The 18,675-nt window shown below is 39.9% G+C and overlaps 1 protein-coding gene across 1 annotated transcript in view; it reads left to right on the forward strand.

The window, feature by feature from the left end:
- LOC138184902 (alkaline phosphatase) overlaps window positions 1-18,675 on the forward strand; it is a 243,450-nt gene that overhangs the window by 14,327 nt on the left and 210,448 nt on the right. The window contains exon 2 of the mRNA XM_069123343.1: window positions 14,294-14,544. Coding sequence (XP_068979444.1) covers window positions 14,294-14,544 — 251 coding nt within the window. The remainder of the gene's footprint in view (window positions 1-14,293; window positions 14,545-18,675) is intronic.

The following is an 18,675-nucleotide window of genomic DNA, read 5'->3' on the forward strand; positions in this document are numbered from 1 at the left end:
CGCATTTGTTCTTTCTGTACGAACGAAGTTTTCAATTGATGGAAACTTAAATCGCTTTCTTTATGTGCGCGCGTTTCTTCGTTGAAAAATTACAACCCGGGGTATGTTTCACTTTAGCAATTGGATAAAATTATCTAACATTATTACATTACATTATTGTTAGAACATACATTCTAATTAGTAACACGTGACGCAAATTCCGGTATCTGATTTCTCTAGTACAGAAAGATTCATGTACATATATATATACAAACACACATAAAAGGTGCAAACGAAGAGCAAGTATGCCAGAAAAGTAAAAGTGGCAAGTAGTCGCCTGTAAGTACGTCACCACCAGGGAATATGTAGCGAGGAAGAAAAGAAGAAGAAAATCACGTTAAAGACCAAAACGTAAAAAAGAGTCAAATTTTGTTCCAGTATTTTTGTTCAAAAATATCAGGAGCGTGATCAAGTAATATTATAAGCCGAAAGCGTGCCAAATTTATGTACAACAAATTTTCTGTAAGAAATTCTCGACAAAAAGGCAACGTTATTTTGTACCTTCTGCCGTACCTTCAGCAACGAGAAAAGTTATATAGATCTCGAGGCTTCTATCCATTCTTGCATTGGGTAAAACGAGTTTAATTTTTCCAGCGAGAAAGACGGGTTGCACGACGATAAAGAAGCGGTCGAAATATCGAGCGAGAATTTATTCGATGCAAGTTCTTGTTGCTTTCGTTGGGAAAGAAAGTTTCTTCTCGGATATTTTCAGCACGGTATGGCCAGGGTGCTTTTTAATTCCCTGTGTCACGCGAAAAGTGTTTCCGACTTTGGCACACGCTACGGATAATCATTATCTTGCTTTGGAATTATTTGACACGCGCCTCGGTTAACGAGCGCGATTTTAAATTCACGAAGCTTAATTAACGTGCATCAGGATTTGCGTAGTGCAAGCTGGCTGCCAGTTCGATATAAACTGGCTCCGAAACATGTAAATGCCCGCTCATCCCGAAGAGTTTACCCCGTTCCAGATAATATTAGTTCGGTCCTCTCGGCTCGACGCTTATGTCACTGATATACGATGCAAGCGGGAAGCGCCTATTCGCATTAACCCCCGGCTCGACACAATCCGCCATTTCCACGTTCTGATATCGCGCGTCTCGCATTGCCGCGACAACTTCAACATTCCGATTAAAGTTTAGATTTATAATATTTAGTATCGTTATGCGAATTATGGTCTGCCTGCCGTGGCAACCAGCGTCATTATTGTTGTCGTCCTCCATACGACAGTTGTCCTTGTTTACTTTTCATTTGTGATTTGTCTCGCTCGAGGCACGGGCGTGTAATTTAAAGCGAGAGATTGTTATTAAAAGCGTCGTTTTCTTTGCAGAGACGCAAGCATCCTTTCTTCGTAGGATTATTGCATTCCAGCGTGGATTTTTTTTGGATGAAATGAAAGAAAAATTTTATACGATATTTGTAGGAGCGTTATATTACGATACATCCGCTATACTTTTTTAGAGTAAGCTTTATATACAGATATGACGTTTTACAATTAATCGGTAAAAACGAACGTTTCGTCATTTCTGGTTTTCATAGACGATTTTTAATATCTTTCTTTTACTCGAGTTTACAGGGGAAAAATAACGAACTAGTCACGAAAAATGCCCGAGACATCTTCGGATGAAAATATCTGTTCCTTATGCTAGCGTCGTGACATTTAATAGCTGCAACTCGTAAATATCTCGCAAGTGGTGTTTCCACAGCAACAGACACAGTCACGTACTCGATTTACGATTGGACATTCTGCTCTAGTGGATTTTCCATCGCTGTTAGACTTAGCCAGCTTAGACAATCCACACATTCGTATAGTAAATTGCAGCGGTATATGTCGTCTTAGAAGCTTAAAAGAGAAGTTAATAAAAATTATCTCGTAATTGCAGTCTGGTCTGAAAATGCCGGTATAATAATAATACGTGAGAAGGATTACGCGTTGATATTAACTTGCTTTCGTGGGATGAACTTTAGGCGTTACGTTTGTGATTGTCGGCTGTATTGATCGTATTAAGAGCTTTGTATGTCTCTTGAAACGTAATGTGAATTGAAAAGTAGAAATGAGAATTACATACTTAAATCACGCTATATAAACGGATTCTTATTTGATCGCATTATATTTGAAATAATCTAAAACAACAAGCAAGTGCTTTATAAAATTATCTATCGTAGCGGAGGTATGAGGGAAAAAGAATGTTTAAAAATTCATGTACGGGTATTTGGAAAAAATACATGTATACTATATTTCAAAGAACATCAAAAATTCATGTATATAGCTTTTTGTAGAACACGCATAACGCATACTCCATTCAACAGGTTTGCAAGCGTAAACACTGAAGCAATGAAAGAGTTAAATAAAAGGATTCGTGAAATTGATGAAAACTTGGCATATCGTTATTGAAATTATTCTATACTCGCGTAAATGTTCTGTTACCGTCAATTTGAAATTACGCATTGCGCATTAACCATGAATTTTGTTTCGAGGGATAAAATTGTTTTTAAGGTTTAATCGATTCGTTTACTTGATATGCTTGACAATGTAATTACTTCGGTTCTGTTTAATCCTATCATGCAAACACGAGATCAGAGTATACGTATATAGAAATAATTATTATGAATCGCGATGAATAATCTCACTGTGTGTGCAGCATTCTTCTAAGTATGTGTAACAACAATATGGTTTACTTCTATCCGCAAAAACGACCCAGGGATTGAAAACAACTTAAATAAAGAAAGTTACGTAAACTAAACGAAACTTTCTTGGGTTGGACGGTGCAGTCGGTCACGTTCTCAACTTTTCCGTTGATTTTCCGGGCATTCCGTGGCTTATCAGGCCGTCTAGCTTACGCGCTTTTATTGGTAGCCGGTACAAAAGGAAGTGGCGCTGCGTAAATCATTCGATCGAAAGGAAGTTAAGTCCACTCGTCTTGGTGTTGAAGTTTTCTTTAGAGAGAGAAACGGAGGTAAAGAGGAAAAGAGAACAAAGAGATAGAGCTGCTTCCTCGCACCATCCACGCCAGCTATTGAAATTCGACGTTGGCCGAGTAGGATTCGATACAGCGAACCAACGTCTTTTTCCGGCTTTGTATCCCTTTTATTTCACTCGAACGAACCATGTCCGTGAGATTGTCCGGGTCTAGGTCACGTTTCTGGTTTATGGATCGACCACACGCCACGTTTCCTGTAACAATTTATCAACGGCCACGAGAATGAAAAAAAAAAAGAGCTCGTAACAGCGGGCTGGAAAATAATAAGAGATAATTATCCGAAGCGAACGGGCAAATGCGAGGGACGATTTTCCTCTCATTTCTCGTTTCACTATTTCCACCCTTTTCTTTCGAACGTTCTACACGTATTTACTATGGATCGTCTCTCTCTTTCTCTCTTTCCCTCCCCCTTTCCCACTCTTCTTCTTTCGAGCGTGGGCAACAGATTAAAACGAGGTAGATTCGAAACGCTGGCGCGCCGCACGAAGAAAATTATCGCGTTAAACGGACCGAGGATTTTCCCAGGCATCGATTTGCATACAAATGATCCCCGCGTCTGAAGTAACGCGATAATAACATCATTCTCGCAGAGAGATTTCGAGGACAGGTATGCCGGCATTCTCGTAGCCGACAGTAATGCTGAAACGGGAACATATGTAACTTGTAATCGGGTCGCGTAAATTAATATCTCAACGGGACCTTCGCGGCAGTCACTGAACGCTGTTACACGTATCTACGTTTCTAGTGTGAATATTACGGCACTCTCTGAGTCTACATACGTCTAACTTTCGAGAGTAGACGCGACGTGTTTCGATATTAAGTTATAACACGGAAACACGTGCAGTTTCCATTTCTTGAGATCGATATCCTGTAATTATACTTGTGATTGTATGAGTCCAGCAACTTGTTTAATGGATAACAGTGCTACAAATGATCCACTTTTCTTCTATAGAGTGGTTCATCTAACTCGTGCACCACGAGTAGTTCGTAAATTATGTTGTTCACGTGCCTCTAAATTTTGTTTGCTTTTTAGAAGAATGATCACAATTGATTATGTTTCCTCGCATGAGCATGTAACTGCTAAGCTATGTAATATTATAGAAAATTAGAATTCATATGTAGAGAAACGATATAAATATGGTATTTGTTCGTAAATGAGAGAAAAAGTGTGTGCAGTGCCAGAAAAATGAAATGATAGTTATGTGAAACTAGGAGACAAGAAATTATTATCGACTGACAATCGAATGCAACGTGAAGTACTCGTAAAAACATAGATGTCAAGACAGATGGATAAAAAACGTTTGCGGCGGATCACTAAATCTTGAATAAAGCAATTTAATTAAATCACTACTGCCTATGCGCCTACGATTTTCACAACATCCATATTAATACCGCAGATCGACTTTGTCGAGGTGACGGGAGCTCGACGGATGCTGCACCATATTTTATCCTGGATAAATTGACACGTGACACTCTGTTAAATTGAACGTACGCCAACTGAGATACACCGAATTTCGGCAATCTGTGTTGCAGTAGCCGTATCACGACGATTCGTATCGACAGCTAGAGGAAAGCTCGCGTACCGTTTAAGTGGAAAATAGGAATACCGAAGCAGAGAGACGCGTAGTTTTCGTTTGCAAGCATAAGTCTCCATTGTAAATCCACTTCTCCAATTATCGAACGGAGACGACGTACAGTGCGGCATTTCGAGCGAGGATTTGGCACAAAAATTAAATTCGCCGGCCACATTCGTATTTCTATGAAAAAATTAAGAACAGCCGCAGAACAATCAAAATTACAGGATGGTTCCAACCGTTTTTTTTTTTTTTTTTTTTTTACTAATCCTCTATCTATTTTTGAGGAAATTATTCTTTGCATTTATATTACTTATAGACTGATAATATCATCGAATAAGATGAAAGCCGAACAATGATGATTATTCCGTGTATTACGTGTATGCCGTGCGTTGTGCCTCGCTCGATTTTAAGGAAATTCGCGCGTTTTCGCGTTGATATTTATTTCTCGTTTTACGCGAATTAGAATCCGTACTGGATAGCGTCGTAATTTCTCAAAAGGAGAGCTACGGAATTTTACACTTATGGTACAAGATAAAATATCGAGGTAGATAGAACCAAGAGTTAAAAGTAATGGCAACTAGGGTTTTAACGTTAACTGGTGACAATAAGGCTACTCGATGCGAACTATCTCTGAATTTTCGCTGTATCTCGTTAACCAAGAAAGTATATCCGCTGAAATTAATAGGTACGTTTACTGGCGTCCTGTTATGTGTAATGTATAGCAAGTATAGCTTGAAAATTGCGTTAATTTCAATATATATTTACAGCTTCGTGTTCGCGTTTTTAACGCGAATTAACGAATTAAAAATGTGGAGAATTGTGGATTTCAATCGCCGAAATAAAAGTAAAGGAACACTAAGGTTACACTTAGAATTCATATTAAAATAGTTTTAGATTTATTTAATAAATGATTTCCAGGATCTTCGTCGATATACATTTGCACGCGTCTCAGCATTCTCTTTGTCTCACCATCTTCCATATCACACTGCCAATGGAACAGTTACATTCATCTGTTTTTCGAGACGCTGTGCACACACATACTTCCATACACTCATATTCACATACGTGTGTCACTACTACGCGGCTAATCTAGTCTAGCACATAAAATTATACATATCTCAATAAAGAAGAATAAAGAAGGAAGATAAAGAACAACGAAACGCGAATAGAAGAGCCTGATTAATTCGATGTAAATCGGAAATTTTAAAACCTACTCACATTCTCGAGACTATTCCAGCGGGTAATATCGAAGACGACGAATCGAAGATCGACATTTTTCATTTTCTTTGTGGGACGTTGGAATGTATATTTGTTACATTTTTCAAGGCGCATATTCTTTTACGTTTCGTTCTCGAGAGCAGGTAATTTGATGATTCGGTGCAAGCTCTTCCACTAATATTTGCTCCTTTTTATCGGCCCGCTACGTATCCTTACCGAAATATTGAAAGTCAGAACGGGTGAGATGCGGGTTAGCGATACCCGTGCAAGGTTTATTCGTAGATGTATTCTTACATTCGTATGCTGAATGGCGCATAAGTCTCGCGGTTGAAATTCCCCGTGGGATGCCTTCGGGATATTTTACCGATTCCCTAAATATCTTGCGAGAATATATTTCGCGCCGAGTCGAAAGTAGGTGCGTTTAAGAGTTACGGCACGTTGTTGTTACGGCACCAAGAAATTCCAATCTGAAGATCTAGGAATCTCCACCCGTCTCGGAATTCGAATTTCAAATTTTACGATTTCGCAATCCTTGTACGGTTATCGCATCGAATCGGCGCATATTTAGCTTTCGTCTAAGAAGATCGGATTTTGTTGAAGTCTCTACTAGAAAGTCGAATTCATTCTTAACCAGCTCTTTGAATTTCCACATAAATTCCTTTCGATCGTCACTTCGTTTCTCATTTCGGTAAATTATTTTCGCGATATGCCGTGATCCTCGATGATCATGGCTCTAACAACTCCGTTGAGAAAAAGATAGAACCAGGAAACTGAGGCAAACTGTTGGCACTGGAGGATTAAATTTACCGATTGGGTTCTTCCTCGAGCCGAGAGTGGTTGCTCCGGCTAGGCGAAATACGAGCTAAAAAGGAACTGGGAACATAATTGAGCATGGACCAACGCGGCGGAAAGTTAATTTGGAAAAGTAACCGCGCGCGGTATAATAAAGTTGACGGTGCAATAAAACTGTTGCGTGCAACCAATCTCGGTTTTGTTCTATGTAGTTCCCAACGATAACGCGACGACAGTAAATAAACGGCGGCGGAATCCGTGATCGTTTCGGAGCCGTCGAATTCAGATACTATCACGGTCTATAAATTCTTTTTTTCCTGTTGTCTCGACCAATAGGATTCATGCCAGACAAAACTTTGCACGACAGGAAATAGGAACGGGCCAGAATATCGGTTTCGGCAATCATTACTATCATCGATCGTTGGATATTTTACGTGCTCGTCGGGGAAATGTAGTTGCATGCAACTCTTTCGATGCCATCAATGGCAGGATGCGCACGAGGAGAAAGAATTAGATTCACCTAAGGATTTACGATACTATCCGACGGTATTGTTTCCTATCGATTTCAAATGGTCTGATTACGCAACTATTCGCATACTGCATGATATAGCCTATTTAGCTGATACCGCAAAGTTTTCCAGGAATCTCCTAGGAACGAAACAGGTTCGTGTCAGAGCAAACTTGGAAGCAAGTTGGCGCAACTTGATCCCGTTGGCGAATATTCATTAGGACCGTATTAATTATGGCCGGCAAAGTGTTTAACTAATTAGCCTGTGTTCACGACTGTGAAGCTCAAAAGGCGGGATTGTTCAGGGCCTTCGCTCATACCAATTACCTAACGGGAGACAGAATTCTTGATAAGACCATTAGCACGAGAAAGGTTTCTTGTAACGCGAGTCACGGAGGCTTGGTTCAAATTGGAGCCTTTGGAATAGCGCGGTGCCAATGTAGAAAATACGATGCTCCAATTTGAAGTATTAATTTAACCTAGTGGAATTCCAATTTGCACGTAACTTGAGATTAGATATCGTATCAAAAATTGACGGAGAAATACACGAATGCATACCAACGTTCGTTATGTGGGCATCAACCTAGTTCCATATAACATTTTATTTATAATCCTTTACTCTCCCTATTACTGTCCTTTACTCTCCTTATTAACTCGCTGTAATAACGAACCAAATGCCTGCCATAAAAATCAGTCACCGGCTTCGAAAATTCAGGAAGTACTAAGGACGATAATAACGAAAGAAGCACGTAAATTCAGATTAATAATCCCAATCGATCGGCTTTTTTTTACTAACTTCCGGATGAAACTGTTGGGCTCATCCCGTTAAACCGATTTCGCTTGAAGCAATAGTAACAAGAGGCAGTAAGCTCGGATTGATCGCGTAATTAAAATGGCAGGTAACCCGGTATCAGTCGTAAAAGGCGGTGAAAGAAGGCTGGACGTGATAACGATATTCGCATCCGGTTTCGTTTCTCTCAAAGAAAGTAGGTTGCACCTGCGGGTAAGCATCGACAAGAATACAGTGGCTACTATCTCCACCATAAACTACGGCTGCTTGTCGCAAGCTGCTTGCGTTGCAACAACGTGTGGCTATAATAAGCCAGGATGTAACTCATGCCAGCCAGCCAAGGATCTCGGCAATCAACCACAAAGTGGATTTCTTCGGCGTTAATCTTCCAAGGAAATTTCCGGGCCGCGATGATCGTGCCGAGATCCACGGAGCCGGAAATTGTTGTTTGGTCGCGAGTTTTTCCACGAAGCTCCTCAAAGAACGAAGATAACATCGTTGCGCCAAGTTTTTCCCGCGCTTTCAACGCATTATCGCCCGAGCTCATTTCTTTTTTTTTCTTTTTTTTTTTTTTGGTCGTGCCGATGTGCTTTCACAAGTGCAATCACATTAAGGTCGCAAAAAACGATATAGCTTGGCCGGGTATTGGATTAAGTATCGTTGGTTGTTCCTTTTGTCACGTACTTTCTACGTGACCGCTTGAGAAATATATGTACGTAGATGTGTGAGAAAGGTACGAGAACGATGGTAGGTGTAAAACTGTATAGGAGCTGGAGTCGTCGAAGGGGATAGCAGGAAACGTACGAGACGTAGCAGTTGAAAGTGTCGAAGTTAAAATACTACGAATTTGTAGCTTTTGAACGTTTGAGAGGTACGCGATGAAGTTAGTGGATGTCTGGCCACGCGATTAAGAAATTTTTATAGAGGAAGGAACTCTCTCGATGTAATTTTAAGTTTAAACGAAAGGTCGAACGTTCGGTTTTCGAGCTGGCCGAAGCTTTCAATCTACTCTTGGTTCGACGTTACGAATCAAATTACGGAGCAAGTTTTAGAGGTTATATAAATTTGAATTGTTTCATAAGCTACGTTCGATGCTTGTTAAGAGGTAAAAGAGAGGAATAAGTTTAATCTTTGATAAGTCGCTTTTAGCGGGCAATCTTTTCAAAAATTCATTTCTTTCTTCGTCTCTGTCGTTATCGTCTATTTTACCTCGTATTAGGCCTTTATTTCAAAGAAACGTGTTAACCCAGGGGATCATTCTATTAAAACCATTTATCTGCTCTCTTAGAAATTCTCTTGGGACAAGTATTGTACTTTTCCAAAGTTATCTCAAGTTCCCAGCGGAGTCTTTCGACGATCTCTTTTCATCTTTCTCTCATTTTTCAATAGCTCTTATCAGTATTAAGTCGTGTTACTAATATTCCAAGGTTTCCGCCATTATACTTATACAGTTACCGTTTGTATCTTTTTCGCAAGTGAAATACTCTCTCTACACGAATATGCATATTTTAGTACTTTTTATCATATCGTGCCTTTTACCAAGAATTTTTAACGATATTCAACGTCTGGTCGATTCGTTCTGTTAATTTAACTCCCATAATTTTTTACAACTTATACTCTCGTTACAATCTTTTTCTTTTACTAACTAGTTCTTAAGCATGCGATATTTTAGAATTCAAGATAAAGCGTATGTTAATCGTACCACGTGTAGAAAACGTAAAATTAGGTCCCCGCAAACTTTCTATCGATTTCCGTAACTCCTGCTTGAAACAACTTTCAAGATGGTATCGAACGAGTATTGAAACGTATAGAATGATGTAATGTCTATTACATTGGATGCAACCTGTGTCTGACCACAGACGGACCTATATCACGCGAACCATCTGTCCTCTGCTTTCGCATGTCTTCGATCTTTCTTTCAGCTATAAATCACGTGTTCCTAGATCTTACCATACGATTTTTCTTCCAGACACGTTATCTCGAAACTTTCATCTATGAAAGTTTACAAACTCACAACTGCATTCGTCTCTTCGTTTCTATGGTTTTCTTATCGTTTCATGGACGATCAACGATTCCTGTTTTCTGCGGCTTAAACAATTTCATGTTATCAAAATCATGCTTTGTTGTAATTAGAAACATGAAAGCTTCGAAATTGCCTGAAACGATCTACGTTATAACACTCGAGTGTTGCGTATCATCCGGGAAACTACAGCTGCAGATCACTAACCTGACCGCGCACGCGAAGTCTTGGTAATTAAATTTCGATTATACCGATGTAGCTGCAAACTAGCAAACGCACGTGCGCCTACACCTGTGTGACAGCGCCAGTTTCGTCGATCATTGACAGGTGTATTTATTTATGAATATCTAGTCGATGTCTGGGTACGATTCGTGCATCCTGAATAGATTCAAACAAACCGTACTGCTATGAATCTGCGCGCTCGCAAATATTTATCAGGAACTCGTAGGAAAATAAATTTCAGTCCGACTCGTGCGTTTCATTGATTCCTGACTATCATAAATCTCTGCCTCTGCTCTGAAAGCATCAAACCTCCGCGATGCTTGGGTTTAACGTTCGAGAAGAATAGCTGGAAGTGCGAATCGACAGCTAAAATATTTGACACGAATTGCGTTGAGGTCTCCGCTTTCATCGAATCGATCTCGCCAACGTTTGATATTTCACCGATAGAGTTTGCAATTTTTTCCTCCCCAACACGTGAATATGCCACTGTATCTGTGTAATTCACGAACGTTCAATCAATTTGAACTGCTGCGTAGACATTGTGTTTCTACTACAATGCCGATTACAAATTCAACGAGCTATCGAATATTGTTTGACAACGATATACGAGAAAATTAATTGCAATGATAAAAGGTATTTCGAATGGAGAACATGGATGAGATTCGTTGGCAATTATATTGCAATGAAAGGGTAGGGAGCCGCGCGTAACCGTGAAAAAAGAGCTCGAAAGCGACGATTAGAATCGGTGGCTAAGCGTTAATATTTAAAATTGCAATGATATTTACGAAACATAAATTTGGTTACCTCGTTTTTCGACGGATTAATCGAAACGAGTTGGCATTGTACACGGGTAAAACCGCTTTTGCCGTTTCAACTGTACGCGGATCCGCAGATTTACAAAATTCATATCTCCTACAATGCCCGAGATTCTATTTGCGCCTCGTGTCCTAAAATAGAAATTAAACTTCGTTACCTGAAATTTCATTCGTTTTAATACGACGTTATATTAAATTTAAATTAATCATCCCCGCACGAATGTGTTTATCAAAAATTTTCACCTCAACTGATATGTATTTGACAATGTTATAATCTATACAGATAGTACAGGTACCTTTAGACTTTGCGTCACCGTGATTTTGTACGAAATATTTTGCAGTCCTTTTGGTTGGAAGAAAAATTGCATGGTTTTACCCCCACTCTTCTTTTTTTACATTTCTTATCCAATATAATAAATATATATATATACAGGGTGCTTGGTAGCTGGTGGTACAAGCGAAAAGGGGGTGATTCTACGCGAAAAAAGAAGTCGAAAATATAGAATAAAAATTTTTCGTTTGAGGCTTTGTTTTCGAGAAAATCGACTTTGAATTTTCGCTCGGTACGCGTGCACTTTATCACTTTTCTTTATAACGGTTTTCACTGTAGATCGTTGTCTCGATGGAAAAATTAAAAAAAAAAATTAAAAAAAAATTTTTATTCTATATTTTCGACTTCTTTTTTCCTGCTTTTGACCAGCTACCAACCACCCTGTATATATATGCCACTGGACTGGTCAAATAATATTTTCGTTCCTCATTCATTGTGGTATTTGCCTTGCGATATTACTGCAAAGTTTTACAAAAAAGGAAAATGGGTTATATAATAAAGGGCCAATAGAGATCGTTGCGTTAAATCATTAGATCGTTCCAAAAGTTCCTTTCGTTTTATAACGAAATAATAAATGCACATCTTTTGTTTTATATTATTTCCAATAGAATAAAGTGGATCGTGCATAATTCGATAAAATAATGTAAAACAAAAAATGTTGTGCATCTATTATTTCCTTATAAAACGGAGGAAACCTTTGGGACAATCTAATAATTGTACACACGTGATAAGTAAAATTTCAATATAAAACGGTGCTTCGAAACGAAATCATTTACGCTAATCATTAAAACAGCGTTAACATAGGTAACGTTGAGGCGGATTTCCATGAAATTAGTTCTTTCTTTGACACAGCTTCACAGTAGATACCTGTCTCCAAAGGGAGATACGGATTTAACTTCGTCACTATGACCTGTATCGGATCCTGCTTTTATGGAAATACGGGTTCGGCCAATATCGCGACACGATATGGCAGTTTACTAGCTACGGCACAGTTTAAACTTACCCATTAGCGGCTACTAGTCGGCGATGTGTTTCTAGGCAAACCGTAACGGCAGGATCTTCGACTAGTGCAGTTTGTAGGAAACAGTCGTTCATCGTAACGCGCTTCCGGCAATGCAACCACCAGACACCGAATGAAATCGTCGTGGATACAAATTTACCAAACTTGCTCTGTCAACCAAACTTCGTATTGCCAGTTCGAACTTCTCTAAACACGACGTTTTAACGATTTCGTCAGGAGCATTTCATTTGACGGTATCTGTAACGTTTAAATATCTGTCCAAAATATTTCGTAGTAGGTATATAGCAATTTTAAATAAAAAATAATATTAGCATGTAAAAAATAATACACAGACTCACCCGAAAATAATCGACCTTCATGAGACTAGAAAAAGTCAGTGGCGATGTCAATTATGGCGAATTAAAATGTTGCACCACCAGATTTAACATCATGCAATTACTTTCTGTCTCCGCAAATGCTTCAAATAACAACGAAGACGGACGTTACGACGATATTCAAGATATCCAGGCATTCTCAAAGAAATTCCACAAGATGACTCGTAACAATTATCAGACGCATTAATTAATAGGTGCAATGTGTTTTGAATAAAATAGAACATTTTCCTCCAAACGATTCCTCTGATTTCTTATTGTCAAAAAGTTCGGCTATTTTTGGCACAGTCTGTGTATTATTCGAGGTATACTTAGAAAGCGCCACACATTTGGAACGCGTGAAAGCCTTTTAGCTGGATCTAGAAATGGCATTTCAAGTAAGCAGCAATCTTTGTTGGTCCTCTAGATTCGGTAGATTAGATGGAAATTCAAGATGTCCGTTTTATAATCCTCATAAATATTTATGGATCTTAGTAATAAATGAAAGAAATTTTCAATTAAAAAGGGATAGGACAGAGAGAAAGAGGGAGAGAGAGGAGGAAGACACAGTTTTACAAATTCAACGAGTTTTCTCACTTGTTCTCAAGAATAGTTATTTTCTAATTAGCATCGACATTTTTATTCTTTCGAACTCAAAGTAAAATAACTCAAAGTCGAAGTAAAGTATTCGTATCGAAATTTGTGGCTCGCACGAGATCGTTTGCGTGGTCTCGGTACGCTTCTCGTTTTCGCTGTGCGACGATCTTTTTTGCGAGAGTAACTGCAGTAAATGACTTCCTAGGAAACAGTTGGACTCGTCCCGTTTTACCAACAGATTCAATTAAGATATCCGGTCCCTTCGGCAACATTCGAACAGCAACCGTCGTTGTCCCAGGGAAACGCGGTCTCAATCTGCAACATGACAATTTCAACGAAACCGAGCTTCCTTCCGGCAAGGAACGAGATACTTAGAGATTAGCATCATCGTGACTGGTGGTATGCCTCTGGAGTGTTGGCAAATCCACCTCGGAATATAATAATTACCGAGCCACATTTCAGTTTGCGTTATCGAGTAGCTTTGTTAAATACGTAGTTGCAAGAGGAAAACGTACGTAGTTAGAATCGTGTATGGGAAATGTGCTTCAAATATTTGCAAGAGAATATGAATTTTCGTATTAACGAGTCCCAAAATAGCTCTAGTGTACTCTGATATTTCAATTTGAGGAAAATCGGTGAAACTATGTTAGTCTCGTCGCTGATCTGTTTTACGAAGATGAAACCGTACGTCGTTTCGCGTTCATTGAGCGATTATCGTTGTCGAATAGTTGCCCAGGTTTATTGGCCATCGGTAAAAAGGAAAGGGCGCATGGCTGAGCGCAACAATTCACTTCGAAACCTTTCACGTAACGTTATATCCCGCTACAAAAGAGTTCTCCTACACTGCCGGCCGCTCAAACATCTCCCTGTACACGCGACAACAAAGAACGATAACCGAACAATACTTACGGCAAATGCCGACAATAATGGTCGATTTTCTCGGGAACGCTTCGAGACTATAGATTCAATTAAGATAGGTGTCAGGCTGGCTCCCGTAGCGGTTACTCAAGCGAGAAAAATTTCTCTTCGCAGAGAGGGAGATCTGGTATGAGGCAGCGACACGCGCGATCGAAGCTCGTATTCGCGCGTCGGCGGCAAGTTCGAGCGTCAGCGGGACGACGCCACCGGGTGGTGTGGCGCGGGGCGTCGTTCTCTTCGTTGGCGACGGGATGGGGATGAGCACTCTTACGGCTGCGAGGATCCTCTCGGGTCAACGTCATGGAAACACGGGCGAGGAAGCGCAACTCGCATGGGACAGCTTTCCAGCCGTCGCTCTGGCAAGGGTGAGTTCTCTTTTTCTATCTTTTTATACCTCTCTTTCTTTCATTGCGTCTTCCGTTCATCGCCGTAGTCGTTTTACCTTCCGTGTTTCCCTTCTTCCGTTCCCTACTTGAGGAACCTACCTCTTTTCGTTTATTTCCCCTATGCCTCTCTTGCTCTCAATCCCGAACGAAGAATGCAGAACGCCGAGAAAATGTTTCTCTCTGGAGAGTTCCTAGTTCTATCACCGAGGCAAGAGTTCGAGAGAACGTCCCTGATTCCAGATTTGCTTATTATGTAACCCACTGACTCGATTTCCCGGCATTCTGTATCATTCTGCAATTCGTTCAGCTTCTCGCGATCACAGAGAAATGAATCACCAGCTCGCCCATGCTGTTCTTAGCGGAGAAGGATATTTCGTGGTGCACGTGTTACCTTGCTACCTATATTACCACGCAGTTGATGTATTTTATTTTTGTTGAAATTTTCAATCTTCCGACGAAACGTTTCTCGTGAAAAATCTTTCCGCGTTAAACATCTTTTAATTCCCGCTACGGAAATTGTTCGATCATATTTGTTGCGAAGCATATTTCGAAGACAATGTTTAGTATTGTCGATACATTGAATCACCAACGTACGAAGTTTATTTGTCTCGACAGCAGTTTATCCAACAAGATTTAACCTTTTGAAGCTGCAAATGCATCTATAATACGCACTGCAGCATTTCCCACCATCGTATTATTAACGTGTATTATTCTATGATAAATTACCGTCCTTTGTTTTCACGAGAGAAGGATTTATATGCCGCTGTAACGTGTAGTTCGGAGAATTTTTTTTCCTATTTAATTTTTTACCTATTTTTGCACCAGTTATCTTCTAATTAAATGCGATGGAATCCCTGAATCGAAATTTATTCGATACCCGTCGAAATATTTTACGCGAAATGTAATTGAAATATAGCATCGATTTCTATCAAAGCGCGGTAAAACATGCAGGCAAACTTCCATTCAACGCGGCATTTATCAAAGGGATGAGTAAACGTATTTCAGTAGTATATTCAGATTCGTTTCACTTTCTCCGTTATTCATTTGCTTTTATTAGCTTTCCTTCCGTATAGTAACCTTGATAACAGTAGCATTGGAAACGGAATTTTTCACAGTCGTGTTTTCCAAAAGATTCAGAGCTTCCACAGGTTATCCTTGAGAATCACGAAGCTTCGCTCTTCCATTCTTTACCCGGCACGGCTTTGTCTTTCTCTCAACGAATCATCAAGTAGCATCAAGAACTCGTTAAATCGTGAGGGGTTCGTGGAATTTTAAGGAAAAGAACGCGTGAGCCGGTCTCATTTAATTCGCTCGTTCCATAATGCTACGCGTAACGAAGTACTAAATATCAACTTAATCGTTTAATCTCAGCTCTTCCTTTCCGCTGTGTTTTTCACGAGGGGCCACTTTCGCCCTTTCGTTTTTTATTTTCCTTCTTTCTCTTATTCATCGTATATTCACTCGTTGCACGAAATAAGTGTCAAAGACGCAAATTTCTGAGAGAAATTTCTCTAACAGCGTTCCTTGTGGAATCTCGAGAGGCTTCAACGGTGCATTCAAGCGTGTCTTATTGCCGCTTCGATGTAAACAGGCATCTTGTAGTCGAGGAGATCGGACGGAAGTACCAATATCCACATCTGCCGACGCCGCTGGCTTATCAACGTTATTTCATGTAGTTTCCTTCTTTTTCCGATTGTACTCTCATTCCGTTGAGTTCACCTGCTCGACGCCTTTCATCGAATCGCCGTGCACCGTCCTCCGCCTCATAGACCGGCAATAATATTACGACCAGAATCTGTTTGTTCGTTTAGAAACAGAAAGCATCCTGTTAGCTCATCGCGTTACTTCGAATATTTCCAGATCTAGAAATTCTATAGGTTGCGTTTGTATTAGTTTGCCGCGTGTTGCGACCATTTATTACGAATTTGAACGCCAGTGCAAAGGGTGACCGGTCGAAGTTTAGTTCGACTGGAACTAATTACAAGGAATACGAACAAGAGGAACTATTTGAATATTCGAGTAGAACCAGAGGGTAACGGTACGACTGTTTGAGAACGAGATCGGCCAAGAGTTGGTCAATTTAGAATCGTCCGGATTGCATGGACAAGTAACAAATTGTAGGTGTACAGGTGATCTCGGCTTGTTTCACTTCATAATTACTCGGATGCAATTTCAAACAACCGTCCCGGAAATGAGAAACGTAGAAGGCACGATGGCTGAAGAGGAGTGAGATAAATCGAGCCGGGATAATAATTAAGAAGGGCAGCTCGAAATCTGTTTGTCCATGACGCTATGAAATTATCGAACCTTTATGAACGTTCCCTTTAATTACGTTTATCACTATTGCGTTCTAAAATGCAGCGTCTGCGACGACAGTAATTAGCTGGCAAACTTTGCAGCTCCCTTCCTGTCTCGCCAAAGGCGATTCTTGCGTTATTGCGTGTTACGTAAGCGTGATTAGGAGTTGCATTTCATCTCGAACATTCTTCAAATTCGCGTTTATAAAATGTTCATAATTAAAATTCTTTCAGTGTCCCGGTACTAGCGTTACGTTGTGTAACGCAGACTCTTTTCTCGCGTCGCTCTTTATTTTCAAATTTATTTCCTTTTTATTCCCATTATCTTTCTTATCTCTCGGCTGTTACTTTCCATTTACGAGCGGCGAAATTTAAATAGCGCCCCTTTAAGTAAAATAGTTTCTTCGTAACGAGAAACAGCTACAAATTATTTCTATCTTAGATTATACCCTAACAAGTAGTTTTGTGTAGTTCTATTTATATCATGCGAAATTTCGTTTACGTATTTAGGATTTGAATTTTCATTCGTTTCGCGCGATCTGCTGATTGCAAATTCTTTTGTGAACCAGCATGCACGGACACAAATAATTCGTAGTAAAAGTCGAGCACGACGGGAGCATAATACACGTTCCGTCGCACTAAATTCTCCTGTTCGACATGTATTCGCACGTCGTTGCATTTATTTCGCCTCGCATAATCCAATTTGCATTCGGTTCTCCCTTTACGCGTACGTCTACTTTCCACTACGCGTTCCATCCAAAATGCGCGTTCTCGCTGGCGAGACCGAGTTGGCTCGATGAAACTTCCCAACAAACTCTATCGGGATTTCCAGCTTTCTCCCAACATCGGTTACAGACTTCCATATTATCTGGGCGACGTAATCGAGCTTCCTACGCGTGGACAAACTCCACAGTGAATCCGTGGTTCGCCTTGCCGGGGTAGACTAGCTTAGAAAATTTGCATAACAATACACCGTGGTCTAATTCGAATATTCCTAATATTCTGATCCCGGTTTAATTAGCGAAGCTAGTTAGTCGCGTTTAGTATCTGTGTAGAACATTCATTAGGGCGTCTAAGAGGTCGACGCTGTCAAAAATCTCTTACATATATTTACGTTTATTTACGTACATATGCTAATATCGCTCGTAAATATTTGCACTCGAATCTATACGAATTACTTGTCAATTTTCAATTGCAAAGTGTATTTACTAGTTTCTCATGGAATTAGTAAATTATAAATTTACGTCATCTATTAAAAGATTTGCCACACCGGTATTCTACGTAAACTATATAAATACCAGATGTAGACGTTTTCATAATTAACTTAGTAATTTAGAAATTAAATCTGTATGCGTATTTATCTAGTTCGAGCAAAGAGTAAGAAGTAAGTCGCGGTGTATGTAAAGGCAAAGATACATATATATCTATATATACATCTTCGTATGTATATACATTTAGACATAATATGTGATCATTCCTTTTGTCCCCTCCTTATCCTCTTGTGTTTTACGACTGGAATCCTTCTTTTACTGATACTTTTTCCTAGTCCTTGGGGCCCTCTACCATTCTCTCTAGATCAGCAGTTCTCAGGCTTTTACCTCGGTAAAGTCTTTCGTACGATGTGGACGACATTGGACGGTGAATCGATCAACCTACCGATCAAAGTATCCTTTTTCTTTCTGTTTTTGCGAAAATCCCTCAGGATGTTTTTACGAGCGTCCACTCCGAGTCCTTTGCACGTGACACACGCGAGATCGTCGCGGGTTCCCTTCCCGTTTTAAATTAACAGCTGATTTCTAAGCATCGTTCGTCG

This window comes from Bombus flavifrons, chromosome 11 (assembly GCF_040668555.2).
Source record: "Bombus flavifrons isolate JBK064 chromosome 11, iyBomFlav1_principal, whole genome shotgun sequence".
NCBI lineage: Eukaryota > Metazoa > Arthropoda > Insecta > Hymenoptera > Apidae > Bombus > Bombus flavifrons.